The sequence below is a fragment of the Dreissena polymorpha genome, chromosome 5, assembly GCF_020536995.1.
Source record: "Dreissena polymorpha isolate Duluth1 chromosome 5, UMN_Dpol_1.0, whole genome shotgun sequence".
Lineage (NCBI taxonomy): Eukaryota > Metazoa > Mollusca > Bivalvia > Myida > Dreissenidae > Dreissena > Dreissena polymorpha.
In genome coordinates, this window is record NC_068359.1 from 11,843,277 (window position 1) to 11,867,010 (window position 23,734).

General features: G+C 35.8%; 1 protein-coding gene across 13 annotated transcripts in view; it reads right to left on the bottom strand.

Annotated features, from left to right (window-relative positions):
- The window catches only part of LOC127882225 (leucine-rich repeat-containing protein 23-like), a 29,676-nt gene that overhangs the window by 1,959 nt on the left and 3,983 nt on the right, over positions 1 to 23,734 (bottom strand). For 2 of the 13 annotated variants that reach the window (XM_052430745.1, XM_052430744.1), the window contains 6 exons: positions 23,006 to 23,136; positions 22,055 to 22,191; positions 15,462 to 15,538; positions 11,060 to 11,214; positions 6,515 to 6,593; positions 4,088 to 4,132 (listed from right to left, as the gene is read on the bottom strand). In XM_052430745.1, the coding sequence (XP_052286705.1) occupies positions 4,088 to 4,132; positions 6,515 to 6,593; positions 11,060 to 11,214; positions 15,462 to 15,538; positions 22,055 to 22,191; positions 23,006 to 23,136 (624 nt within the window). Of the gene's footprint in view, positions 1 to 2,603; positions 2,663 to 4,087; positions 4,133 to 6,514; positions 6,594 to 11,059; positions 11,215 to 15,461; positions 15,539 to 22,054; positions 22,192 to 23,005; positions 23,137 to 23,734 lie in introns of all 13 variants that reach the window. The other 11 variants (XM_052430747.1, XM_052430746.1, XM_052430753.1 and 8 more) reach the window with 11 other exon arrangements.

Here is a 23,734-nt window from a genome sequence, read left to right on the forward strand (position 1 = left end):
GCCTGTGCTGTCTACTTAGGTTATACAGGGAAGATACTTTTTACCTTAAATACAGGATTTGTTCATTTAAAGGAAGTCTGTTCTTAACCAATATCCATTAACCCTGTTGTCCCTGATAGCCTGTGCTGACTGCACAAGCTCTCTGGGACAACACTTTACACACATACATTTTGCTGACTGCACAGGCTTTCTGGAACAACACTTAACACACATACATTTTGCCCCATGCAGACTGCACAGGCTTTCTGGAACAACACTTTACACCCATACATTTTGCCCCATGCGGACTGCACAGGCTCTCTGGAACAACACTTTACACCCATACATTTTGCCCCATGCGGACTGCACAGGCTCTCTGGAACAACACTTTACACCCATACATTTTGCCCCATGCGGACTGCACAGGCTCTCTGGAACAACACTTTACACCCATACATTTTGCCCCATGCGGACTGCACGGGCTCTCTGGAACAACACTTTACACCCATACGTTTTGCCCAATGCGGACTGCACGGGCTCTTTGGAACAACACTTTACACCCATACATTTTGCCCCATGCGGACTGCACAGGCTCTCTGGAACAACACTTTACACCCATACATTTTGCACCATGCGGACTGCACAGGCTCTCTAGAACAACACTTTACACACATACATTTTGCCCCATGCGGACTGCACAGGCTCACTGGAACAACACTTTACATCCATACATTTTGCCCCATGCAGACTGCACAGGCTCTCTGGAACAACACTTTACACCCATACATATTGCCCCATGCGGACTGCACAGGCTCTCTGGAACAACACTTTACACCCATACATTTTGCCCCATGCGGACTGCACAGGCTCTCTGGAACAACACTTTAACCCATACATTTTGCCCCATGCGGACTGCACAGGCTCTCTGGAACAACACTTTACACCCATACATTTTGCCCCATGCGGACTGCACAGGCTTTCTGGAACAACACTTGACACCCATACATTTTACCCCATGCGGACTGCACAGGCTCTCTGGAACAACACTTTACACCCATACATTTTTCCCCATGCGGACTGCACAGGCTCTCTGGAACAACACTTTACACCCATACAATTTGCCCCATGCGGACTGCACAGGCTCTCTGGAACAACACTTTACACCCATACATTTTGCCCCATGCGGACTGCACAGGCTCTCTGGAACAACACTTTACACCCATACATTTTGCCCCATGCGGACTGCACAGGTTCTCTGGAACAACACTTTACACCCATACATTTTGCCCCATGCGGACTGCACAGGCTCTCTGGAACAACACTTTAACCCATACATTTTGCCCCATGCAGACTGCACAGGCTCTCTGGAACAACACTTTACACCCATACATTTTGCCCCATGCGGACTGCACAGGCTCTCTGGAACAACACTTGACACCCATACATTTTACCCCATGCGGACTGCACAGGCTCTCTGGAACAACACTTTACACCCATACATTTTGCCCCATGCGGACTGCACAGGCTCTCTGGAACAACACTTTACACATATACATTTTGCCCCATGCGGACTGCACAGGCTGTCTGGAACAACACTTTACACCCATACATTTTGCCCCATGCGGACTGCACAGGCTCTCTGGAACAACACTTTACACCCATACATTTTGCCCTATGTGGACTGCACAGGCTCTCTGGAACAACACTTTACACCCATACATTTTGCCCGCTTGTCCCAGAGTGTGGCTCAATTAGATGACAAATTTTAGGCTTAACCTTTGTGAGACGACGCAGTGGACCAAATGCACACCAATTGTACAAAAGTACGATAGTCGCCCTAGTAGCGCGTAATAGTAAGTCTATGGAACATTGTTTTTATACTCCACACTGCAAGGTTTGTGAAGTTTACTTACATGGGGCAGGAGTTGTAACTGTGCTCTAAAGTGGATAATACTGTCTTGGTTATCTACAAGGACTTTGAATCTTGCTTCTCAACTCTAGCAGTGAAATATATGTACTTAATCATGTTGCATCCATTAAGTGATAATATATAATTCTATGTAAATTATAACTAGAGGCTGTCACACTAGTGTCCAATACTGCCCAACGCTGCATGTTAATACAATTCTATGTTCAAAATAGAGAATACTTTTTAGGTCACCTGAGCACAACGTTATAAGGAGGCATTTCAAAATATAAGATTTCAATCTAAAAGATATGAAATTTATAAAAATATAGGAATCAGTAGACAGCCTGAATCAGTTTACAGAAAAAACTTATAACTTGTGAACTAATGTAAGATTGTTTAATGTTATTTTGCTCTACTATTATATTGCATCTAGTCTTATCTGATAATTATTTGCTACTTGAAAATGCTAATGTGGGATGCATTTATATTGTTTCTTATTGGACTTACAAAGTTTAAGTTCACTTGATGCATAACACTTCAACATCACTCATAGCTAAAAACGGAAAGTATTATACATTAGAACAGCAAAGAAAACACAGATGTTAGAAGCCCTCAGTCACCGAGTTAAAGCTACGGAAAACTAACGCCCAAACATGGGTAACTTCCTCAAAGGTCCTCAAAGGTCAATCTACAGGGTCCCTAATACCAGCCTTACATGCAACATGCTGGTTAACACAGGGGTTAGTCTTCCGGCGTAGGTTCTTCATTTTCCTGCTGTGGGATAAAAGACATGTTAGAATCACAAACGGTATCCCGCTCAGAAAAAGGAGATGAAAGAGTTATAGACATAGACTCCTAAGAGAAAGGAGTTGTTTGAATAACCAGGGTTTAGTTCAGGGCCCATACTAAGGGCAGTTCAAACATATGTTGTATTTTAATTTTCACAAAAACAAAAGAACAACATATTAAACAGTTAAGTATGAACGGTATTATCATTTTTATATGCAAAGCATGTGAACATGAAAAACGTTTGATTTGATAAGCATTAAAAGACTTAGAAAAATGGTAGATGTCATTTTATAATTTTCTAATATTTCAAATGTATTTGTATTAATATTATTGATGAGCAAGATGCTAAAAATTTGATACAAGCAAAACTTTTTACAATATTATTGCTCGAAGACATAGTATACATCTAAATGAGTATATATATATATATATATATATATATATATATATATATATATATAGACAAAGTTATACAAGATTACACCTTAATATGTTACCAATCATTAGTATTAATGAGAACGTGTTAAAAAAAAATGCTTTTGATTATTTATTTATTTTTTCAAAAGCATTTTGCTTTCAGCAATGAATATTTTGGCAGCTTAATATCTAACATTTGGAACATTTAAGTCACAGTCTAAACTTCTTATTTTAAAATATAAAAACTGAAATTTTAATTTTAAAAAATGCTGTTGAGGCATCTGGTCACATCTATAAAAAAATGCACAGGTACAAAAAATGATAAGCAAACATCTACCCATAAAGATAAAATAACTAAATTACCACCAGCATCTCAGCATTCAGATTTTTTTAAACAACAACAATCCTTAAGTAACAGGGAACTTTATGCAATTGTTTCAAAGTATTTTGTGCATGGGTCACTGCACAATTAACTTAATATGTAGACAACAAAAGGTCTGTATTTGAGAACGATGCTTGAAATAGATGAGCACGAGGCTTGCTAAGCCCTTGTTCTTTTATGCATAGCATAATTAAACTCTTTATCCAATACTCATGCACATAATATTTTATTTATTGTTTTATTCTATCCTCATGGATCATGTAAACGGCATAAAAATCTGTTTAAAAAAAATGTTTCCGAGTTCAGCAATCTAATTTATGTTTACTGCACTTAGATGACAAAACATTAACATTAAAAACATTAAAAAAATAGCGATAGAAAAAAAAAGAGTTTATAAAATGTGTTTTTACATTACCGATTTGTTGATTTGATTGTAATGATAGGATAAAATACATTACACCATACCGTATATGTGTTATATAGCACTGTTGTGGGCTTAGTCATGAGACATGTATTATTTCTTAGTTGAAAGATTTCTGGAAAGCTGTATTAGAGGTCTTGTTAAGATAACTGTGTAATGAGAAGTGGAGAGATAAGCGTATCGCTCATACTTGCTGTCCGGCCTGGCTGATGGAAACTATCTGAGCATCCTCCGGCTAAGAAAAAACAACATAGTTATATAAGCAGTGTTCTGGAAAAACTGGGCTTAATGCATGTAAGTTACATTTCCTCCCAGATTAGCATGGCAAGTCCTCATTATATAGGCTTATCAGGGAAGACACATTCAACTCTTATGGTATTTTTCGTGTAAAGGAATTCTCTTCTTAGCGAAAATCCAGTTTGGGCAAAAAGTGTCATCCCTGATTCACGTGTGCAGACTGCACAGGCTTATCTGGAAAGAAACCATGCACATTATAAAGCCAGGTTTTCCAAGAAAACGGCCTGTATAGAATGTATTGTTATTTGAAGATTTATTTTTCTGGGATAGGTGACTTCCCTCTTGCATCTAATCCTCCTTTGTAAAATAATATTTGGGGCAAACAACATAGAAATAACATGCAGACATAAACAAGTAGCATTTAAGGGACCATAAGCCTATACAATGTTCAGCAACATACAGGAAACATAAGTATTATGTATTACAAATACACAAATTAGAGGTAAATAACTTTGCTTATTGTCAATAAATAGAGGCTAGTGTTTGATCTTTTCTGTTCAGGTCAATATGTGCACAGTACGTGAGAAGTACATGAAAATACACAAATGACTCGACATAAACAAGTGCAAGTGTGTACTTTTTCCACAAACATGACCAACTTATTTTGGCTCTAAGTACAATTGCATAGCATCAACATGTGAAGGGGGACTGATCAAAATCAAACTATAGAAAGCATATCATTCTACAACTGGCTGCCAAATATAAAGAACACAATTTTGAGAAATGTGCAAATAAAACAAAACCCGATTTTTTTTCACGGGCGTATAGAAGTCACAGTGCGGGGATTAAACACAAATAAAATTTAATAAATAAAACAAAAAAAATCAAATCAGACAAATAAAAACAATAAATTAAAAATAAGTTAATCTAAAGATTATAATCTTAAGCAGCCATTGAAATAAGTGGTAGCCCATTTGCCGAGACAAATTAATTTATATCAGGGCAAGTCAACTTTAAAATTTGCTAGTCCAATAAGGCAACTAGCTTTTTAAAGAAAGCGAAATTAACACAATTCAGCATGTACCTCTTTCTGCTAAACCAATTTACTGCATACAGAACTAATTTTCAAAGATTTAACCAATCAAAGCACTTAACAGTACCTAAGATTTCTAAAGATTTATTTAAATATGACTTAATTGGTCTCGGGCTTCTTACTGTTGGGCAGGGCAACCACCATACTTCATACGTTTGTCCATTTTGGCAACCAACCATTTGAAGTTAGTTTCCATCACTGACAAGGGTATTGCTAATTTCCTAACAAATCTGGTTTCAAGGAGAAGCATGCAATATACACTGTCACACACATATAAATATCCAGGTAAATGAAACGTGTAAAACAAGGGTTGATTTATCTGTACAATGCTTTACCGTAATGAATGGCAACTTTAAAAGCACACAAGGGTATATATGTTTTGCCAATTAGGCTGCAAAATGGTAAAACCATACTGAAAAATATTTTACCTTGCTAAATTTGTACATATAGTATGATAACACAGGATTTTCCAGCTTTAAGGGAATTTGTGTGAGCATTTTGTCGGCTCCATTTCATCACGGTTAAGCAAAACATAGACAAGTTCATGTGTAACATGCATAGCACATGCAATGGTGTCCAAGCCCCGGATGTTCATGGACAATTATAATGACTGGCCAATACTTAACACTTATGTATAAACCCTATATCATAACCATACAATGTAGCAATATTCATGCAACATATGTTTGATATCTGCTGAAGAAATGAGCAATTTTAAATGGAATGGACAGTAAATGAATGATAGATCATGAATACCAGTTTTGTTTCTTTGTTGAAGTAACTGTCTGTTGTGTCTTCTTTATTGAATAAAGGGTATTATGAAGGTAAATGCTAAAAAATCAAAGTTTGTAATTACAATCCGCGTAATTGCCTAAATTTGTTGAAGTTAAAGCATCTTTTTCTTTAGCAAATATCAACAACTTCCATATCAGGCCTTAGTCTTATTAAATATCTTAAAGGCAAATTTTTAATGTGATTGATTTTTTGCAGATTTAGGTAGAAGATGTTTAAAATCTAAAATAAGACATGTAAAAAAATACCAAATAATAAAATGCATAGAATAACTAAAAATTATTTAATAACTGATATCTTAAAAAATTGTAGCATAATATAAAACTATCCTAAAACATTTAATAAGAATGGCCCCTGTACCTTAACAAGCAGCAATTGAACCAAAAGAGGCTCTAACTAACCCAAAGTGGTTCCAGTAAAGCCAAAGGATGCACATTCATGGCTAAGTGCAAATATTGGAAAGCAATTTTGATTACAGGGGTCGAATAACCTCACCATTTTCCAACTCATCATCATCGCGAAAAGTTATATGATATCTTGTAGGCCCCACATGCACAGCTGCTAAATCTCTAAGCTAATAACAACAATACAAAATGAAATAACATAAAAAGACGAATTGACGTGATAAACTTTAAAAACAAACCCTTTCTACCACTATTATAAATTGATTTCTGCAAACACATACTTCAAAGTGATATATTCTGAACAAATATTAGCCTCCCTTTGAAAAACTGGGCTTCATGCATGTGCGTAAAGTGTCATCCCAAATTAGCCTGTGCAGTCAGTACAGGCTAATCAGGGGTGACACTTTTTGCCTAAACTTGTTTTAAAAGAAACATAACTTAAAAGTGGGAGGTGTCATCTCTGCTTAGTCTGTGCATACTACACTGGCTAATCTGGGAGGACCCTTAATAACGCACATGCATTTAGCCCCATTTTCCCAGAGCACAGCTGAATGGTTTTTGTGGAGCAAGCCTTAGAAAAAAGCAGATTAAGACGAAAACAATGACTGTTCACCACTAAGTTTCAATAGGGACAATGAAGGATCCTATTCAGTTTTACCAGAAGAAAGCACTTAAAGACAAATTTAATTTGGAGTGATTTATCTGCTGAGGTAAGTGAGTAAGTGCATCATGGTTCACAGACATTGATAACAATTTTACTTAAAAGCCTCATTCAAAACTATTATTCAGACATCTGGGTTTGATACACACAAAACTGCTTCACTTAATCTGATCTATATGAGTGATGCAGTAACAACCAAACAACAGTGTTACAATATCAAATAGTATCTGGACATTGGTTCCCACAGACTTGAGTTCCTAAACTATTTATGACAAAGGTGGCCATTGATTGACATCAGATTGACGTCCTGTGTAACACTATTTTTACACTGCAGGATTTTTTTAATACATGTATTGACAAAACAACTTGCCAGGATTTTAAAATAATTTAGGAACAAAGGCCTGGAATGTCACAATAATGTAGGAACCATGCAGTGTCTGGGACAAATGTCTTTAGGCAGGACGTCTGGGTTTAATACATAATACAAGAGATATTATAGCAAGTGTAGGCCTCAAAACAATAGCAATCTTAAGACTGCATGCTGTACAAGCAGAGCTCCAGATAAGGATTTAGTCTAAAGGGTATTTCACCCCCAGATATTATTGTTAAAGCGTATTTTACTCCTTTGTTTCAGCCATAAAGAGTATATAGGAATATTAAGGGGTATTTTCCATTTCTATAGAAAACTGACAAAGTAAAATGCGTGTTTAATCTAGAAATATTATTACTTGTTATTTATATCATTAAATGCAAACAGAATGAATTTAAAATGAAGATATGAACAGAATTTCTTTAAAAATATTCCCGCAGGAGCCGCTGGTCGCTTAAAGCGCGCCTTTTTTGATCCACAAACATTACGGGCCGCAATTTAAAACGAGAGCGCCGATGGCGCTGAAAGCATAGTTGCAAGATACAGGGAAGTTGCTGCTGAAGTAAATGTTTAGGTCAAAATATACTAAATAGTTTCCTTATATGTTTCGATGTAAAAGCGACAACTTTGAGCGAAAATAAATACAACATTTTGCACATAGAGACCCCCATAACCATACCTTTTCTTGACGGGCATTCTTAGCTGAATCGATTTAAGCAATAAAAAAGATATGTCATGTTCAACCAAAAAAGAATTCGACTCAAATCAAAATCGACTGTTTTTGCGCCTTTTTTCGGCCGTTTTCTAGTGGATTGTAACCTTTTGCAGTGCCATTTTTTACTTTAATCTCCAACTTTATCCTATTTCAGGGATTTAGTAGTGAACACCTATGCTTACCCTATCAATATCTCCAAATGATAAAACCAGAACAACAGTCTAAAGTGTATAACATGCCTTCGAGGAAAATATGATGATTTGTAAGGAGAGAACAGCCCTTCATGACTCGATTATTTAGTATATTGTAACCTTAACGATTGCTGACATCACGAGTGGCCCCCCTTGTTACCGAAATGTTCTATTTTGAGAAACGGGAATTCCAAATAGCAACAAATGTAAATGGTTACAAATGACATAACTATGAAAATAAATACGTAGAATTACATTATTTCACGCATACCATTATGCAACCATCCGTTTTCTTTCCGACTTGATACATTTACAGCTTTCCATTAAATATTTTACAGACACAACACTCGTCCAGAATTCGCGCGAATCCATTAAATCCGATGCCACATTTAAACCGTTAGCTCTACTCGTAACGTTATTTTCTGGCTCAAAGTAAATCATTTTAACTTCAATTAACACATCTCTATTACTTTCAAACTCTAATTCATCAATTCCATAGGCAGGTCAGAATCCATGTCATAAATCAGAAAACATTCATCGTACTACGCCATTTTTTACACATTTTCAAAGAATAAAAGTGCTTTATGCCCCACTTCCTGCTGAGAATATGTTTTAATTTCTATTTATAATTAACCGATGAAATGTTACATATTCTTAAACCAGGGCCTTATGAATTCAGTTATGTAAACATTTGACCTCTCACAGACACAGAACAGTAAACAAAGGAAATAGAAATTAGGTGTGAGGTCACTATCAACAAGAACAGAATTATTTTACGAACGAAATTTGTTTTAGTTTCTTAGAAGGTTTTTTCACGTAAAACAGTCTTAGAAAAATTCACTAAAAACAGTGTCAGCAATAGTCTTGGAAGAAAACGTTAGAAAAACATTTCAAAAAAAAATTGTAAGAATTACCATATACTTAATTAAATAGATATTTCGTCTGATTTTTTATCAGGTAAGGCTTCATAATGGTCAACCATTTGATGTGGGTTTTCGCAATGTCATATATACCTAAAGCATAGGTGCGTTGCACCTATGCTAAAAATTACAAGCTTATTTTGATTGACTTACTTTTTATTCAAAGGTTAACTTACACTAAAAACTCAACTGGAGTATTGGTTAAACCGGTTAAGCACTTAAATCGATGTAAATTAAAATACGTACCAAGATTTGTATTGCGTTTTGTTATGTAATGGGATGATTTTTAATGCGTTTTTTTATTTTTTCAATGCGTAAATACGCAGATACGCCTCTTATCTGGAGCTCTGTGTACAAGGGAGTTACACATCAGAAATAAATGGTGCATGCTGGCTTTTACATTAACAAAGCCAATTGACAGTTAATTGGATTTCTTGTGTTCTTTATTTTATTTTCCTCAATCAAGCATTAAACTTTTTAAGAGTAGCCATTTCCTCCAAAAAGCATATGTTGCCTTATTGTACAAGGATCATAAAAAAATGCCTTATATTATAGCAAAATACAATTGTGGTAATATACTTTTAAAATTGTCATAAATAGAAATAAATAAATCATTGGTGCATATTGCGCGATCAGACACATTATGTGCACAATAATTGTAGAATCCATAACAAAATATGAGAAAAGATTTGTAAACAAAAAGGTTTTACAACAATTTTTTTATCAAGAGTACACTCCACAGCAACAGGTGAATTAATACCACTGTGACTTAAATTCTTATAGTTGATTAGTTTACAAAATTGGCAATGGTAAAGTTAGAAGCAGTTATTTCTGATTTAAGAGTAGTTTCCCTTTACATAGTATGCTGCTTTGAGTAACATTTTTCCAAATAATTTCTAACATTTGTGGACAGCAAGTTTTAATGTCAGTAAGAATTACATAAAAAAGTAAAAAAAATGAATACAAATCAGTATATAAGGGACTTAAGTGCCAAGAAAGGCTAGATTGTATGCTCAGTTATGTTATTAACATTATGTACCACTTTTTATTAACAATATTAAGAATCTTTTTTAAGATTTTTTTTTCAAATTAAAATTAGCTATTATATTCTATGTAGTTGAGCTAGAAATCTTACAAATGTTTCATGATTCTGTCATACATTTATTAAAATTCGGTTCCCAATTCCATTTGACAATATAAGCAAAAAGGTGTCACTGACATGGATGTCCCCAAAACGAATTCTTCGACACACTGACTTATCCACAATATATTAATTCTAAAGTGGACAGAAAAACAAAGAGTCAAAAATAGTAGGAGTCAATGCCTTCCATGACAATCATCTACACATTCAGCCGTGAAAGTGTCAGTAAAGTCCACCTAGCAGTAATAGGCGATGAACACACACAATTTAGGAACTATATATTGTATAGTGGTAAAACGGATGAAGGGCCCCAATTCTGCCTAACTTATTGCAGCTCAAAATTGTATCTATTTTATAATCATCTACACAGTCCTTTAGGTCATTAAACTGTTTGTGTTTCAGTGAGATCCACCCAATATTTAAATAGAAGTTCCAAATACAAGCTAAGGGACACACTGACAGACAAGTGCATCGCTAAATGCCGCCCACTCCGTAGGGGTATTAAAATACAACATAAAACTCCCCTTCCCAATCAAATAAATCCAACACAACATTTTAGCTTATGGTGACAAAGTTCCCACACAGTGTCTCACAACACCCAAAACTCAACAGTTACTGTAACAAAGTTCACCACCCACCTCTGCATTCGCCTCCTCTAGTTTTCTTGCCTCAGCCATCTCTTCAGCATCATTCCTTTCATCCTCTGTGTACTCTGCCTTGTCGAGACGCTCAAGTTTACGAAGCGCTATAAGGACCTCCACGCGATAGTCATCTTCTTCCGCCGCTGGGTTCTCTGTTGTATATCATCTAATGAGCATGGTTCTGGGAATACTGGGCTAAGTGCATGTGCGTCACGTGCCGTCCCAAACTAGCCTGTGCAGAACACAAACGCTAATCAGGGATGACACTTTCCGCCTTTATTTAATCTTTGCTAGAAGGGACTTTCTTTTCACAAAAAAATACCGTAAAAGCAGAAAGTGTTATACCTGGTTAGCCTGTGCATACTTCAGAGGCTAATCTGAACAATACTTCAAGCACATGCATTAAGTCCAGTTTTCCTAGAACAAGGATCATATTATAAAAATATTACATGTCTGACAGATTGACAGTAAATTTGTCAATTTGAGGAAATACTGTCAACCAAGGCAAAGCCGAGGTTGACAGTATTTTAACGAAAGTTGAAAAATTTACTGTCACCCTGTCAGACATGTAATATTTATTTTATGATACCGAAAAAACTATTCAAACATGACAAATTTATATGAACCATGAACAATTTTAATATTCAATAATTGTATTTAATTTCAGCAATGATTGACAAATTTGGTCGTCTGTGTACAACGGAAATGCAAAACTGCGTACTGCGCATGCGTGAATGGGACAGTATTATTTTTTACCATTCTGTATGTGATTGCTAAGGTTGCGGGCGACAGTATTTTTTTAGCAGGCGACAGTATTTTTTGACAGTAAATTTTTTCCCGCTGGGTCTGACAGTATTTCTATGTCAAGATGGCCTATGGGAGTTTAGCATTGTGAATAAAAATGAGGTATAATAACATGAAATATTACATGACTGTTGTACATTATTCAATTATGACCAGGGGGCAAGTGCATATGATCTGATATTCACTGGTAGATAGGCTACCCCTTCATCTATATACTTTCTGCACAAGAATACAAGATCATTCTCTATGGTTCCAGGGGTTTTTTTTACTAAGAAAGTGACGCCGATATTCAGCGTCTTCCCCTACCAGAATTTTTCCCCTAAAACTACCATTTCCCCTCCAAAAATATAATTTTTCACCAAAATATAATATTTTACCCTCAAAGAAATGTTTTTTTTCTTTTGGGAAGTCGACACTTATCCAATTTGTACCATGTACAACGATCTCGCTCTCTCTCTCTTTCTCCCGGCAAACACTCAAATCTGGGAATCCCAGTGATTCTATATATAGCTCTTAAATTACGTCATGGAAACCGGGCAACTTATCGTATTAATCATGTGACTATTTTACTGGATTCCGGTCTTGCGCGAGAAGGGTGTTTCGTCAATTAATTACCGGAAACCAGTCAAATTTTCATCCGGGTTATGTGAAAGCCAAGATATAAACGTTAAAACAGAAAAAAGTCTCACAATTGGCGTTCATACACAAACAAAATAAAACGTTCCGACTAGGAAAATATTAATTGCATTGACGCATTTTTTAAGAATGAATCATCAAAAAACCGTTGAAACCCAGCAGGATTCGGAGGTACATGTAATCAACATCGATTAATACTGTCGGATTATTGTGAAAGTGAAAGTAGACAATCGGCAGCTGCCGCACCTTTCCCTTCCAATACTGTAGCAGATCTAGATCGTCAACCCATTCATCATGAAATTGAAATCACAATATTGAAATTGTTCCCCGGCCCCAGTTGAAAACATTTCCCATTATTAGATCTACCCCTGCAACTTTATTTAGGACTTTGACTTTAATATCATACTTGTTCATGTGTTTAAGAACAAAAAGGTCAGAGACATGCCTCTTTTTCTTAAAAAAACCCTGAAGTCTGTAGGCGAGTTATAGACATTGAAATGAACAGTTTTTATTTTTTCCTCAAATGTGTCTCTTTCGCGCTCGATTTTCCCCTTTTACCCAGCGTCCAGCGTCTTCCCCTTTTTCTAAAAAAAACCCCTGGGTTCTCTAATCTATAACAGTTCATAATATGCAATTATAAATACTGGTTATATTTTGCTGATGTTACAGCGATTTTTTTTGTCCTATTGGAAAAAGTAACCGTACTGGTCCAATTGGGAAAAATTGAGTCGTGAAAACCCTCAAATTGGGAAAAATCGAGTCGTGAAACCCTCAAATTGGGATATTGGTGTATTTGATTTTATGCTCCCAAATACTTTAAAATTGATAACTAAGTGTTTTCAAGCTGTAAATATTATATTTACCTAGGTTCAAACCATAGAGCTGCACAGGGAAACAAACAAAATGTTGCATTTTCAAAAAAAAAAAAAAAAAAAAAAAAATGGGAATTTTTTGGCCAGCAATTGGAAAATTTGTACTTTTCTCAGAATTGGGAAAGTGCCGTTTACCGGTACTTTATAAAGAAGGAAAAAAATCGCTGTGTTAAACCCTAATTTTCTGTTGTAAAAGATTAGATGCACAACTAACATTGTTATCCAATCCAATAGTCCAATCCGTCTCACCCTAATACATGAATAAAAGGAGGATCTATCTACCAGTGCATTAACCCATTTATGCCTAGTGAACTCTCCCATCCTTCTAAATTGCATCAATTTATTTCCAACATTAGGGATGTCTAGTATTTTTATTTCTATATTTAGAATATTTCTTACATAAATTCATTTAAGCAAACAGCGCAGACCCTGATGAGACGCCGCATCATGCGGCGTCTCATCTGTGTCCACGCTGTTTGCCAAGGCCTTTTTTCTAGATGGTAGGCATAAAAGGGTTAATTTAGATGTTCTTTATTAAAAACAGAGCAACCAATATTATTTTTTGGACACTTTTTTCACAAAATGTCCAACAAATGTTCAAGTCAGAAGTCATATACCAGACATTATAAAAAATTCAAAACTTTTAAGATAAAACAAAAATGCCAGATTTTATGAATCCAGGAAATTTCATGTCAACAAAAATAAATGAATCTAAATTAATTCAATCAGCCTTTTGGATATCTTTTGACAGTAAAAGTGGATTCATCTATGACGTAACACTCTATGAAAACAGGGCTTTATGCATGAGCGTAAAGTATTGTCCCACTAGATTAGCTTGTGCAGACTGCAATAGCTAATCAGGGTGTGTGTGTGTGTGTTTCAGAGTTTATTTACAGGTCCTACTGGCCTCTTCACGAGGTTACGGTAGCCCGACCTGCCCCTGTGACCTCTCAGGGGAAAAAGATTAATTTTAGAGCCAAAGTAGGTCAAATTTACCCCGGCTTCCCGGGTATTCGCCAAATACTTAAATTTTTAAAAGAGTTTGTTGCACGTTGGCCAATGAGACCTTAATGTGCTATCTACCTAAAGGTGGTGATGAGGTGCGGATCCCGCCGAGTGTCCCGCACATTACTAATGTACAAGACACTCAACGCGACCCACATCCCAACACCACCCGGTACGTAAGACCCGGAACACACACACGTATCGCTCTCACACCCCCACTCATTACGGGTGGCGCGTATGAGAGCGCCACGCCCGTGTGTTCTGGGTTCCTTGGTGGTGATCTGTGTATGGTTGTGTATAGTGTGTGGTATGTGATTGTTGTGCATTTGTCTGGAGCGGAAGAGGAGGTGTCTGTCGGTTATTTACGGTTGTCGGTCAGTCGTGAAGGGTTGTATATTGTTGCAGTTCCCGATAGCTAATCAGGGATGACACTTTCTGCTGGTATTTCTCATTCGAAGCAAGTCTCATCTGAGCAAAACACACAGATTTGACCGGAAGTGTCGTCCCTGATTAGACTGTGATAAGCCTGTGTACGCTGCACAGGCTTGTCAGGGATGACGCTTTACACACATGCATTAACCATTTCCACTCAGAAGCAAAGTGAAAATGGCTATCATTGCAAACAGCATAAAACCAGAACAGCATGCGAGTAACTCGCAGTCTGTGCAAGTTTTATGCTGTTTGCTGCTCATCAGTGTCTAAGGCTTGGAACTGAAGCCATTTAAACTTAAATATAGTAAGAAATGTATTTAATTAAATGTAACTTTCTACGGGACTACAAATGCATCAACATACGTATCTAGGGTAAGTGGTAAAGGGTTAACCCTTTGCATGCTGGGAAATTTGTCGTCTGTTAAAATGTGGTCAGCTGAATTTCTATAATTCGCATTTTCTTCCATTTTTTTCAAAAAATACTATCAGAATAGCAAACAGTTTGGATCCTGATGAGACGCCACGTTCTGTGGCGTCTCATCTGGATCCAAACTGTTTGCAAAGGCCTTAAAAATTTGGTTCCAGCACTGGAAGAGTTAAGCCAAGATTTCCAAGAACAAGGCCCAATGTTTGTCTAAGACATCACTTACCTGATAAGACTAGAGCTCTTAACATGGGGACCACTGCCAACTTCTTTATCTCCTTCACGTCTGTCACATTGTTGCCCCTGAAAATATTGAAAATACAGTCAACCATATGTGTTGAGCCTCGCTTTGGGAAAATGGGATTTAATGCAAGTGCTTAAAGTTTCGTCCCAGATTAGCTGCAGGTGCAGTCCACGCAGGCTACTCACGGAAACACTTTCGCCTGAAAAGGAATTTTAATTTAGAAGAGACTTCCTAAAAATGATATTTTTTTACATAAAAGCAAAAAGTGTTGTCCCTGATTAACCTATGCAGACTGAACAGGTTAATCTTGGACGACAATTGACATTCATGCATTAAACCCCATTTTCCCACATTGTTGATACTTTTGTTTTGGCCTGTATTAATTCATATAAGATTAAGTTTATAGAATGCTATTGCCTTTGAGACCCACTCATTCCACATTTAAAAAACAGACATAGTCAAAATGATGTGAGTTTTGGATAATGATCAAGTTTATCATGCGAGACTTAGAACCGATGTAGTGCAGGCTTGCTGAGCCGAGCATGATAAACTTGATCTTTATCCAAAACTCACATAATATATTATTTATCCTATTATTTCCTTCCTTTTTCCATTAATACTTATCAAATATCGCTTTTTTTGACGATTTTATCTTTCAGTAGTTGACAAATACATATTCTGCAATTTTGGAAAAACCCAAATCTGATCTAAAAATAGCGATAATATAAAGCTAAAGTTTATACTATCGTTGTTATACTATTGATTTTCATCTGGTAATAGGATAAATTTCTGTTTTAAGTTACTACCTTAGAGGTGTTTCATGTTCATGTCAGATTCTATGATGTTGTTATCCTTGAACAAACATATTTAACTTTCAAGGTGGTTGTTTGTTCAAGGTGGTTGTTTCTATAGTTACATTATTGAAGGACTGTCAAAGAAAGACTTTTAAATATTTGTGATTCTTTTTCATCTACAACAGGGGTCAACAAAATTGTTTTCAGCAACTTGCCCTGCAGGGCAAGTAGCTAAGAATTTTCACTTGCCCTGCTGAAATATGTAATTGCCCTGCAATTTATTAAAAAACTGCAATAAATCAGTAACAAATGTGTTTTATTGTAATTTTCTATTGGTTTTCATATAGAACTGTTAACTCACGAACTTCAATAAAGCTAATAAACTGTTTTAAAACACTTTTCACTTGTTTGTTTTTCATTTTGTCCTCATGGTCACAATCATTATGATTACACTTTAGGAGCATTGGAGAGTCCGAAAGGCATTTTGTTAAACTCAAACAAGCCTCTGTGTGTACAAAAGGCAGTTTTCTCTTTGTCATTCTCTTCCATTAAAACTTGCCAATAGCCACTCTTTCAATCTAAGATGTGAAGAATTTAGCTGTTATATTATTCTAAGCCTCGCCTGATATATTACACAACGATGGGACAGTAACCTGTTATTCTCTATATCACATGCTATACCCTGTTTCCCCATGTAATACAACCATTACATATTTTTTTATATTACACATGTGTAATACAACATTTTTAAGCGTTTTCATTGGCTTAGTGTTCGTTTATTGACCTATCGCATTTTTTTTATTTTGCTGAAATGACGTTGTAACGTCAAATGACGTCACATAATGTAAACAACATTCCGGATTTATCATTATGTTTTTGTAAATATTTATGTAATTTGCTCATTTAAAAGCATTTATTTTATGCTTTCCGGAGGTTTATAGGGAAATATCAGTGAATTAAAACTGATAATTTCACTGTTCAAACAATGAAAATTATCAGTGAAAATTATCGATAATTTTCACTGTTTACTGTGAAATGATGTCATTTCTTTGACGAAATGACGTCATTATCCCAGCGAAATTCTTTAGTTAAACTCTTTAACAATGTATATAAACTGTTAAAAAAGGCATAAAATAAAAAGAAAATTTGTTGGATTCGATGGAATATCGATTTTAATGCACTCGTGATCATAAAAAACAAAAGCTCGCCAAAAGCTCGCTCACTAACACAATTCCTGAACTCGTTTTATAAAATATGGTATTATATGACAACTCGTGCCAGATCCTATATTTATTATTTGTATTTGAGCTTCCCTCTAGTTAAACAATTGTTAAAGCATGAGCAGACAGTGTCTTCTAAAATTAGCCTGTGTTGTCTGCACATGCTAATCAATGACAACACTCTCCATCTGATCTGGATTTACTGTGAGAAGAGACGTACCCTTAACCAAAATTTCCATAAAAGCAAAAAGTGTCATTCTTGATTAACATGTCTGGTTTGCAAACCACACAGGCTCATCTGGGATGATACTTTCCAAACATGCATTAAGCCCAGTTTTCCTAGAACGCAGCTTAAACAGGTATAACACTATCAGCAATTTTCTACTTATTTATTTAATAATATTCCAGGGGAAATCAGGCTGAATCTTAACGTTTTGCATGATTTCACAAATATATGTTTCATGTAAAGTAAAAACATGTAAAAGATCTTTTCCACACTTCACAGTTGAGACACCATTTCATATTTATTGTGAAAAGATTTTGTTGCAGTAAGCTGCAACATATCCCACTGTTCACAGACCATTGTGGAGTAAAATTACCCTTTCCTCAAATGTATTTCCCCACGACATCCAAACAAAGCAGCTTTGCCTTACTAAAACATTTAACCTTTTCCCACTCAGAGCCAAAGTGGAAATGGCTATGTGCAAACAGCATAAAACCAGAACAGCCTGCGAGTAACATTCTGTTCAGGTTTAATGATGTTTGCTGCTCATCAGTATCTAAGGTTTGGAGATGAAGCCTTAAAAACTTGAATCTAGTAAGAAAGGTCTTAAATTAAATATAACTTTTTAAGGGACTACAAATGTGTAAAAATACGTATCTAACAAGGTAAAGGGTCAAAGGGGAATATCAAGTATTATTATTTCCAATAAATACAGACGTTTATTATAATAATCCCTATTTCCTCTGTTTAAGAATTTATTTATCAACTTACAATGTTATATTGATGTAATATTTCTGGAAAAAAAATTATTTATTGCTAAAAACTTATTTGAAACATGCTTTTAGTGGGATTCAAATCTACGCCCATTAAAATTGCATACCTCAATGAAAATTAAACAACAAGTCGAGACACGTAAATATTTAAGCCTATGTGCATATATTTTTGTTGATTTTTTCCTAGAGGAATCCTACTATCAAATTAATTTCAACTAAATATAGTGTCATAAAAAAAGCTAGAGTTTGGATAATAAATCAGTTAAAGTATAAATAGACACACTTATCTTCAGATTAAGGACCAATAAAAACGTAGACAGACTAACAGCTTTTGTCACAAATTTTTGCTACAAGGCCACTATAAGAAAGATGTGTTAACAAGATATTACATGTATACACTTGGGCAGTGGTCTGTGAAAGCAGGGCTTAATGCATGCATGTTAACCCATTTAGGCCTAGTGGACTCTCCCATCCTTAATACGATCAATTTATTTCCAAAATTAGTGATGTCTAGTATATTTATTTCTATATTTAGAATATTTCTTACAGAAATTCCTTTAAGCAGACCCTGATGAGACGCCGCATCATGCGGTGTTGTAGACGCTAGGCATAAATGGATTAACTCTTTCAGTGCGGGAACCGAATTTTGAAGGCCTGTGCAAACAGTTTGGATCCAGATGAGACGCCACAGAACGTGGCGTCTCATCAGGATCCAAACTGTTTGCTATTCTGATAGTATTCTTTGAAAAAAATCAAAGAAAATGCTAATTTTAGAAATTTAGCAGACAACATTTTAGCAGACGACAAATTTCCCATCATGCAAAGGGTTAAGTGTCCTCACAGGCTAATCAGGGAGAAATCTAAAAGAGAATTCCTTTAAAGGAAAAAATTCATAAACGCGGAAAGCATCATTCCTGATTAGCCTAAGGATATTTTACCCATGTGCAGTCAGCACAGTTTTTCCAGAGCTTGGTTCATTTTTATTTACAGCTAAAAGACTTCAGCAAATAAACATTCAAATGTGTATTATTATATAACAAGTGGACCCCTCCCTCCCTCAAGCCCCTACTAAAGAAATACATTTTTTAAACTGTTTTTGTGACCATGAAAAGAAGAGTGCAAAGACACCTTACATTTATAGAGTATTACCCTACTCAAATCTGAAACAAGATGTCTGAGTCATTCATTTAGACTCTTTAATGTTGTTAAACTTTGCTTTTCAACACTTGATAAATCAGCACTTATAAATATGGAGAAATGGAGATAAACAACCTAAAAGCATTAGTATGAGCATAAGGGTCCGGAAATGGTCCAAATAGTATGAACTCGAAATCTAGATTTTTGTTGAAAAAAAGGAAATAAATTGAATGCAAGCACTTGATATGAAAGCTGGCAAATGTAGATTATTTTGTTAAGATGATGTGAAAAACTGATGATAACAATAAAAAACAATATCCTTTTGTGAAAGAGATCTTGAAAGGGTCAACAGCAACAAGCGAAGTTCAAAAAGGAAATTGGCTTTTAACTGAAAATGGAAATTGTAAAATCACCTAAGATTTTATGAAAACTTTATTACATTTAACAGTTTCTATATTGTAAACAGCAAAGCAATCACAAGTCACAGAAAAACTATCAAAAGCATGTTATTGTTGTCTGTTAATTATGACCATATGAACACTTCTTTATATGAAGTACAGACAATTATTTTTGTTGTTTATGAGCTTTCAACTACCAATAAGAACTCAGGGCTCAAATTTAACCCATTTATGCCTAGTGGACTCTCCCATCCTTCTAAGTTGGATCAATTTATTTCCAGAATTAGGGATATCTAGTATAATTATTTCTATATTTAGAACAATTCTTACAGAAATTCCTTTAAGCAAACAGCGTAGACCCAGATGAGACGCCGCATCATGCGGCGTCTCATCTGAGTTTACGCTGTTTGCAATGTCCTTTTTTCAGGACGCTAGGCATAAATGGGTTAACTTTTTTTTCTACTTGCAAAAAATTGCGAGCAGCTTTAATTCCAACTCGCAAAATCAAAAACTTTCTCACAAATTTTGCTGGAAACATAAAAAAGCAAGTTTGGACATTAGTTTAGTACTATTAAAACAAAATAAAAAGTACTTAACATACACATTTTATTTCTGCAATCATACAAAAATATCAGTTCCTTGAACCATACGGGCCAACATCAGGTTGATTGACATGATCATCTTCATCGACATCAAGTTTTAGTTTTATATTAATTTTTTTCCCACCTTTTTACTGTTTTTGTAGAAGGATTTAATTTCCGTTTTTTTTTCTAACTCAACTGTTAAGTTTGCTTTATCTTTCGTATTGTTATTTCAGTCTGTGGGAAAAAAGAAACAAGTTAATGTTTGCTTCGACGCCATGTCTGTTCCAGTTCAATGAACACGTTTGAATAGTCGACTGTTTCACATAATTTGTACCAAAACCAGTGCTCCAGCTAGGCCTAAATCGAAGGGCGCCGCGCCCTGCCCTCACGAACCTCCGCCCTGCCCCCCCCCCCCCACAAACCTCCGTCCTGCCCCCTTCCCCCACCCCCCCCCCCCCCCCCCCCCCCTCTAAAAAAAAAAAAAAAATTTTTTTATCATATGATTATTCATAAATCTCTTTTAACATTGTAATTACTTTAATCCTCATTGTAGACATTATATTTGAATGGCTTAATAATAATGGGAATAATACAATTATTTATAACATATAAATTCACATGCAATAGGAAGCATTCTAGAAACACACGCGCGCTCGTACGTGCCCTTTTGACAAAATACTGCGCGTCGAAAGTGCCCTTTAGACAAAATACTGCGCGTCGAAAGTGCCCTTTTGACAAAAAAGCCCCCCTGCCCTTTTCAAATCCTAGCTGGAGCACTGCAATACCATCCGCGTATCTGTACTATAAGTATACCTGTCTACATACAAGTATTCGGGTGTTCTTTAAATTGACCTAAGGTTTAGCGTTCACGACGTTAAGCGCAATTAGAATTATTACTCGTTTCTTTTCACTATTTCTTTACTCACAAAAAATACTAGTGGCTTAAAACTTAACTTGCAATCAGTATTTTTCACTCGCATTTTGCGAGTGTGCGAGTGTTAATTTCAAGCCCTGAGAACTCACTGCAGCCTGAATTTGAATGGCATTTCTCAAATACAGAGAAAATGGACTGTTCTTTTAGGAGTGTTGAGAGTTCAAACATCAGAGAAACAGTGACTGCTGATCACAAATACAAGCCTGGGCCCCATAACAGTAAACCATCTTAAGTTTAATCTTATTCTGAACATTTTAACATCCAACCAATGACAAACAAAGTTAAACAAGCATTCAAATAGAACAAAAATTGTGGGTTTGAGATTAAGAAAGCATTTAGTCAAAGTGTCTTGGGTACCCTCATGTAGTCATGTCACAAACTTGTTCATGAATAGGGGCAAAGTTGGAAATTTACATTGAAAAAAGGGCCGAATTTTGGGCCAACATTTTTACCAATCAAACAAAACACTGTGAGATCCAAAACGTTCATAGAAGAAGAGCCGGCAAGTTTACCTCATGTTAATGTACTGCAGCATCTTGTTCTCCTCTCGGAAGCCGTCCAGCTGTGAGAGCTGGTTCTCCCTGAGGTGGATGGTCTGGACGCCCGTCAGATGCTGCATGCCTTCCAGATGCTTGATCATGTTGGCTGCCTGGCAATCGACCATAATCCAGGAGTTAAAGGCGGTTGGTTACTACATTAGCCCTGCTGTGGGAAAATGGGGCTAAATGCATGCACGTAGAGTGGAGTCCCAGATTAACCTGTGTAGGGACGCAAAGGCTTACCAGGTACGGCACTTTCCGCTTTTACGGTTTCTTTCGCTTAAAGAAAGTTTTTTCTTAGGGAAAATCTTGTTCAGGTGGAAAATGGCATCCTTGATTAGCCTGTGCGGACTTTACAAGCTCATCTGGAATGACACTTAACGCACACGCAATAAGCCCCATTTTACCAGAGGGGGCCTCAAATGTTTTTCAGTAATTGAAACTGATTTATTATAGCTTGTTTAGAATAAGAAATGGGGTTGTTTTTTTGATGTGCGCAGGAAGAGGGGATATACAATAATTATTAACCTACTTGCCCTTTTCTTATGTCAGTAGCTAAACAACAGCCCTGCTGAATCAGAGGTAGGCTTGTCATGGAAATAATGTCATGACCAATTGCCACATAAGGCATGTACTAGTTTTTCAAAATTTAGCCTTCGCTGCAACGCATATGCTTTCGAAGAAAAAAGTTTCTTAACTTAAACCACTGTTAATTTAACAAATGAATAAATTTGCATGTAAAATGTTTACAGGACTAATTCACAAAATCTTTCTATTTAGTTTCAACTTATTATCTTAACCTATAGAGCCACTCTTATGTATGCTTCCTGGGTAGAACCAGAAAGTTTCTTCTGTGAAACTGCAAGGTCAAAAACCCCATTTGTTTTTAAAACTTCCTTTAAAAAATTACAAACAAATACTTACTAGGAAAAGATTTTTCAAATTTGGAAGAACAATGCCGTCTGTGGTGGTCAATTTATTTCCTCGCAATTCGAGCGTGTGTAACCGACTCAACTTCTGAGTATCAAGGCCAGTAATTTTAGTGATTTCATTGTCTGAAAAAGAAAACAGTCAAGCATTGCATGCACAGTGTCTTTCGCATTTTTAATCAAGTCAAAATAGCACAAAATATTAATGCAGTTTGTTACCGATTGTACCAGACATGAAATGACATGTCAAATATGACTATAATTTGTTCAGTTCATCAAATTCATGAATGTATTACAAACACTTACAAACAGCACTGCTCCTTCAAGGAATTTACAATGTTCATAACTCTATTACAACAGTTCCAAAAATATTATTGGGTCATATTACCCATGGAAAAAAGTATCTGGTTCCCCTATGCTAATCCAAATATGCCCAATAGATTGTTTGAATTTATGATGTTAACTTATAATAGAGATGATTGCTGTAGACATTAAGAGTTTTTAAGTTTAAATATCCCTTTTACTGGCATATTCATGTTTGGAATTTAATGTTTTACGTAAGTTGTATCACCAATAGTTCAAATTTTATACATCAAACTATTAATTTGTTATCTCAATTTAGAGTAAATTGATGCTTAAAATTCCCAAGTTCACAGCATTGGTCATATTCCATAAATGATCGGGAAAAGCCCTAAAAGAGGTTCTAACAAAGGAATAATAACAC